The sequence below is a fragment of the Plectrocnemia conspersa genome, unplaced genomic scaffold, assembly GCF_051122295.1.
Source record: "Plectrocnemia conspersa isolate PC_06_02 unplaced genomic scaffold, ASM5112229v1 ptg000010l, whole genome shotgun sequence".
NCBI lineage: Eukaryota > Metazoa > Arthropoda > Insecta > Trichoptera > Polycentropodidae > Plectrocnemia > Plectrocnemia conspersa.
The window spans coordinates 15303140-15309139 of NW_028277174.1; the positions used below are offsets into that span (position 1 = coordinate 15303140).

The 6000-nt window shown below is 33.8% G+C and overlaps 1 protein-coding gene across 1 annotated transcript; it reads left to right on the top strand.

The window, feature by feature from the left end:
• Positions 1-2191: 2191 nt before the first annotated feature.
• On the top strand, positions 2192-4565 carry LOC148230728 (beta-1-syntrophin-like). Its single transcript, XM_088193941.1, has one exon. It carries the CDS (start codon positions 3198-3200, stop codon positions 3867-3869), a length of 672 nt encoding a protein of 223 aa, XP_088050067.1. The 5' UTR covers positions 2192-3197; the 3' UTR covers positions 3870-4565.
• Positions 4566-6000: the final 1435 nt, after the last annotated feature.

Consider the following 6000-nt stretch of genomic DNA (forward strand, 5'->3'; position numbering starts at 1 on the left):
TCTGGGAGATTTCGAGGTAGTTTATGACTTTTGTCAGATAAAATTTCTTGAAAAATTAGAATGGCATTATTCTCGAGAAGAAACACTAACTGCAATGAAAGATTAACAATAAAAAAATAATAAATAAACAAAGTTCGTTCGCTGCCTTTACAAGTGCAGTCAAGCCGGTGAAATGCGTAACTTTGGATTACAAGTGCCCCATTACAGCGCTGCCGAATATCCAGCTGTTAAAATTATGACGTTTACGCCAAAGGGTTCTTATAGAAAGACAGCAAAAGTAACAAATGATATTCTACTTCCAATATCGAGAGTATGCCGAGCAAAATAACTCCTCGATTTCGACTAGCGAATTTAAGCGCTTATACATATAATCTGCATCGGATACTTCCGTTAGAATTTAATCAATAACTTCCATCAGATATTCCCGACTTAGGGAACACACAAGTTCATATGAACTCGCGCCAAGCAAAATTACGCCGAGAATTGATCGAGACTTAAAAGACCAATAATGCAGCCGCTTCTCACTTCACGGCAACCCTAGTCCACTACGAAACCTAGAGATGAACTAAATCTTCGGAGACGACTAGATTCTATGAGACGCAGACAAGGCTACGAATCACGTAGTTATAACTAATTTCACAAATTCAACTTAATCAAAAAGGTGACTTGATCAAAAATAACTTCGCATGCTATATAAAGATAAACGTGTGATTGATTAGTCAACAGATATTCTTTCGCTATTAATTATTTTCTAATATTTTTAGTCATCTTTTTAATATGTATTGTAATTAAAATAAAAAAAATTAGGTTTAAAAGCTATAAAAGTAGTTTAATAATTCAAATATGTATAATCGATTCTTAGATTGCAATATCGTTGTAAAGTATTAAGCTAAAACCAGTCATGTTAAAACGGAATATTAATAAATTAATAAGCTTTGTGAAGTTCAACAAGTTATTTTTCTTGTAATGCTTAAAAGTAAAAATCTGTCTGAAGATCAAGAATTTTAAATTCAGTTGTGATATTTGAAAAAAATAAAAGAAAACGTAAAGTTATTTTTTTACATTAAGATGTCATTAAATTTTCTTCAAATTTGGGGTTAAGTTTGAAAAGGTAATTTGCGTATTTTGTGTGACTTAACAAAAAGCAAAATTTTAGGAAATAAATGAGCGTTATTTTCATTCAATGTTAAAAGTCTTTTATTTATTTTTCGTTGTAAAATTCAGCATAATAATTTTCTTATATTTTCATTATTAGTTTCATTTCTAACAAATGATTTTCTTTAAAACAATAAATTTTCTATAATTGAATCGTACGGTGATAAAACGTATACTCAACATTTTGATTATTAAGTGCCCGATATCTGATATAGTTAATCATTGATACTATAATACAATGTTCATTACATTTTTTATTTGTTCCGTGTGATTTGTTTTGCGCTGATTGTAGGATTGTTACTTCTAGATTATTACAGCAAGTACCTACTGAACAAAACGTGTGACGAGAACACCTATAATTAAAATTCACCAGTCTTTCGAAAATATAGACTTAGAACTTAGACATTCACCAGAACATTTAGAAAGCGACGTAGATTACTTTTTTTTTACTAACAATAGATAGAAATCATCATGGTCAAGATTAAAATGCCATTTGTAACGACCATGATATTTTTGGTTATAGTTGTGCTCGAAACAAGGACTTATCTCCATTCATAAAGCTACCAGTTCAAATAATAACTTATAGCTTGCCACCCTATATAAATACTCACGCGGCAGAAATAATGTAGCGTAACCAAGAAAAGGAAAATGCCGTAATTCGGCAAAATAAATTTGTTCATAATTTGTCAAAGTCGCTCGCATAAAATATATAAAAGGGTTTACAAAGAATCGGACTTCACTTACTCTTTTCTTCGAGGAGCACTAAAATATCAGGACATTTATTTATTACAGGAGCACTGACACCTAAGGGGGGGGGGGTGGCCAGGGCAGCAGCTCCAAAAGGGGCGCCATTTGTTACAGATAGGGGCACCATTTACTCCGAATAAGTGCGCAGTTTAATTATATTTAGCACGGTATCAATATCTTCTCATTTTTTTTGAAAAGATCTTTTTTTTAACTCCCGCAAAAAAATATTTTTATATAATAAAAACACCGAAATGCTTTTAAAACAAAATTTTTTGTGACTATCTTTTTTTTATTAATTTGTCCTTATTAAAAAACGTCCGAGATAGTTTGTTGAAGATACATTTTCATAACAACCTTTTTTCTCCATTAACTTCCTCGGACAAAATAGATGGATTTATTTTAAACAAAAAAATCCGCTATGACATTTTTTAGCTCTCTTAAGAATTTGTTCTCAATCAAAATTTTATGTTTTTTAGAGCCCAGGGCGCTGAACATTATCGGGACAGCTCTGCTTGATTTTAAGGTCAAAGACCCAAAATCATCAAAGTCGTTCATAACTTCATTAACTTTATTTTATTTATAATTAGCTTCCCTACAAAATAAACAGTGTTTATGATTCAATCGTTTAAATAATTAGGATTCACGAAGTGTGTACTGTTTTTGAGTAATTTTATTTATTTTCCCAATAACTGAGAAAAATTAAAATTTTGCGTGTCTATCTGAAAAAAAGTAATACTATTTCTGGTGGAGGAAGGCACCAGTATTTTCTTCTCATCCCTGTTTTATGATTTATTTTGTATTGCTTTTAATTTATCGGTCTAATATGTTAAAATTCGATAAATCTATCGCATAATTTAAATTCAATACTGACTATCGATTTTTTTTGCATGACCGGAAACGAGTTCGTGTGTTTGAACGCGCGGGCGCTAGGCACCGCCTAGCGTCGATCTGACAGCTTTGGCCTTAAAGCGATATTTTTCGACCAGCTTGAAACGTTTACCTAATAATTATTTTATTCCGTGCTTTTAATAAAAAAATTGCAAACATTCCTATGCGTGGAATTGTTTATGCGTTGTGATCGTTCGATAGATAGAATTATTTCGCAGTTCGGAGCGCCGCGAAGCTAGTCTCGCTTGTGCGCGCTGGCAACACTGGTGTGTTGTGTCTGTGGGCGGCGCTGGGGCCCATCGTCTCGGCGGCGGCGCTCGCGGCCGGTCGCGTCGTCGTATGTTCGCGTTCGCGTCTGCGTCTGCGATGCTGTTCAGATAACGCACGCTCGGACAGCAGTTCGGATCATGGTGGAGAACGGGCGAGACAGCCCCGGCTCTGGCAGCCCGGGGGCGGTGGCGGAGGCGGGGCCCCTCGAGACGCTGGTGCGCGGCACGTGGTACCGCGTCAGCTGCCGGCTCGAGGACGACTACCTGAGCGTGTGCCTCGACGACAGCTACGACGCCTCTACGGCGCTCAACGGCACCTTGAACAACAACGCGGAGACCCCAAACGGGGATTTCGCCGAGGTGCCCGACTCGGTCGCCAACCAGAAGCGGCTCGTCCAGGTCGTCAAGTCGGACAACAACGGCCTGGGCATCTCCATCAAAGGCGGCGTCGAAAACAACATGCCCATCCTCATCTCCAAGATCTTCAAAGGCATGGCCGCTGACCTCACGGAGCAGCTGTACGTGGGAGACGCTATACTCTCGGTGAACGGAGAGGACCTAAAAGATGCCACTCACGAGGAAGCGGTCAAGGCGCTCAAGAGGGCCGGAAAAGTTGTGCAGCTTGAAGGTATATCGCGAGTGATAGTGTTTAACTTAACGTTTAAACAAAAAATGAGTCAGTGTAAATATAATGAAAACAAAACAACAATATTAATATGTATGTATACACCTTACACGATTAAACGTCACACGAGTTTTGACAACTGTGGCCATAACATAACAAAAATCGACCATCATTGGTGTAAATAAATACAAATTATTATGCTTTGCAAATTATATTACAATATTTAGAATTCAATTTTAATGACAACCATGATTATACTCTCTGCAAACCACAAAACACTATAATTTTACTTTGGTGTAATTTCGGTTTTGTGAAGTGCTTTGGCGTTTGATTTTTGACACTTTTAGTCGTACGATCGATAAGTGGATCGTTTCTGTTGCGTAAATTAAGCTCCAAACAAACTTATTAACGGCGATTATTTGCTTTTCGTTAAGTTCATTTGTCATGATTTTTTGATTTAAGTAGTCTAGAACTCATGTTATACTAATGCCTAACTTTTGTGAAAGCTCTACAATTGATGTGCGTAGTTCTTATTGAATTCAATTGTTTGTTATTGACTGAAGAAGCACGCCCACAACCTTATCAAACATGTAGTGTGTATCCTTGTAATTTACTATTAATCATGTTAGTTATAGCGTGATGTCTATCACAAAATAAATTTACTCTTTTAATTTCACACCTTTTAAACATCACCTCTTAAAAGCTATTGCATTTTCTTGTTTTATGCACAGATTATGCTAAAATCCATAGCAGAGTATAATATGCTAGTTGAAATTCTATATTCCATTATATTCGAAATAATTGACAAACGAAAGACCATATGAATTAGTCTACTCAATGTGTCTGTTTTCATAACTTATTGTGTAAATATATGCATTGATGTGATTACTGTTTATATTTTTTTTTATTATTTTACACTGATTTTGATAATTTTATATATTCTCAAAGCATTAAAAAAATATTTGCCTTAAATATGATACTCGTGTTTTTCGCGTCAGAATTTTAATAAGGTTGTGGTCAGAATTTATATTAAAAGTCAGAATTAAGGATTGCAATAGTACTGGTATTACCAAGATAAAAAACAGTAAAATATTTTCGAAAATACGGGCTGTAAATCTTTCTTTCTTTTGGAACAGTAGTAACTCTAGGATAAGATCGTATTTGACAAAATATCGTCTTATGGATGTTTCCTAAATTTGTATACCAGCGCCACTCGCCAATTTATTCCAATATTACTCATTATTTTTTGTCAGTTACGATTACCCGAAAGAAACTTATGAGTAAGTAGTGTGTAAAAAATTATAATATGTTTGTTCAAAATGCAACATATTAAAAAAAACAGATTTATATGATTGATGCTTGCGATATTTATGTGATTGAGGTATGATTTATTTATATTATTTTATTTTAATTATTGCACATTTAATAATTATTTTAAAATATCTAGATTATATTAATTTTTGAATAATTTATCTCTTATATAATTATATATTTCTACTCGCTTTGTAAGTTTCATAAATTAAATTTGAGTTATAAATGCTTATGTAAATATAATAGAATAAAATATACGTAAATACTGCATAAACTCTTTAGTTCCAGACATAAAAGCATTTTTTGTGAGGTAATACAAAGTAACAACATTTGTTATTGCGTAGATTATATTTTTCATATTTATTTACTTAAAAAATAAAAGATAAATCAAGTTTGATGTAAAAACCACCCGTCAACACATTTTAATTATTACTAATATTTAACACCTATGCTTAGTGAAGCATATTCCGTAGACTATTTGGGTAAAAATATGTCTGAATGGAGATAAAAATGTACAAATAATAGAAAAAAATTCATGTATGCAATACCTGCTTTTATTGTCACTTCGCCAGCCATCCCTATTATAAAAGTAGGTGCAGTCGTTTTTTTGTTATATAACAGAATTACTGGGAACAGCTAGGTACCATTTAACTTGCCTGAGATAAAGTAAATATCGAACATGTTAAATTTGCAAAACAATTTGCTCCGATTGCCGGTGAAATTTTTTGCTTAGTTAGGGCGGGCCGATATTTTGGCTCTTGTGGACTAAGAAGTATATTATTCTACTTTGATATCTACACTGATAAAAGTATTTAGGTTAATCTCCGACAATGAGCATCATTTTATTTTACGCTTTTGCTTTTTAGCAATATGGACGTCGTCGTTTTCATAGTTCTAATCCATGGAGATATCGTTTTTAACAAATAAAATGTATAGATTTCAACAAAATGTATGGTAATCGTGACATTTTTAAACAGAATTTTTACTGTGTTCTTCAAAACTTAT

Excerpts from the sequence above, each read along its gene's own strand:
- LOC148230728 (XM_088193941.1), top strand. The coding sequence starts at position 3,198 with ATGGTGGAGAACGGGCGAGACAGCCCCGGCTCTGGCAGCCCGGGGGCG.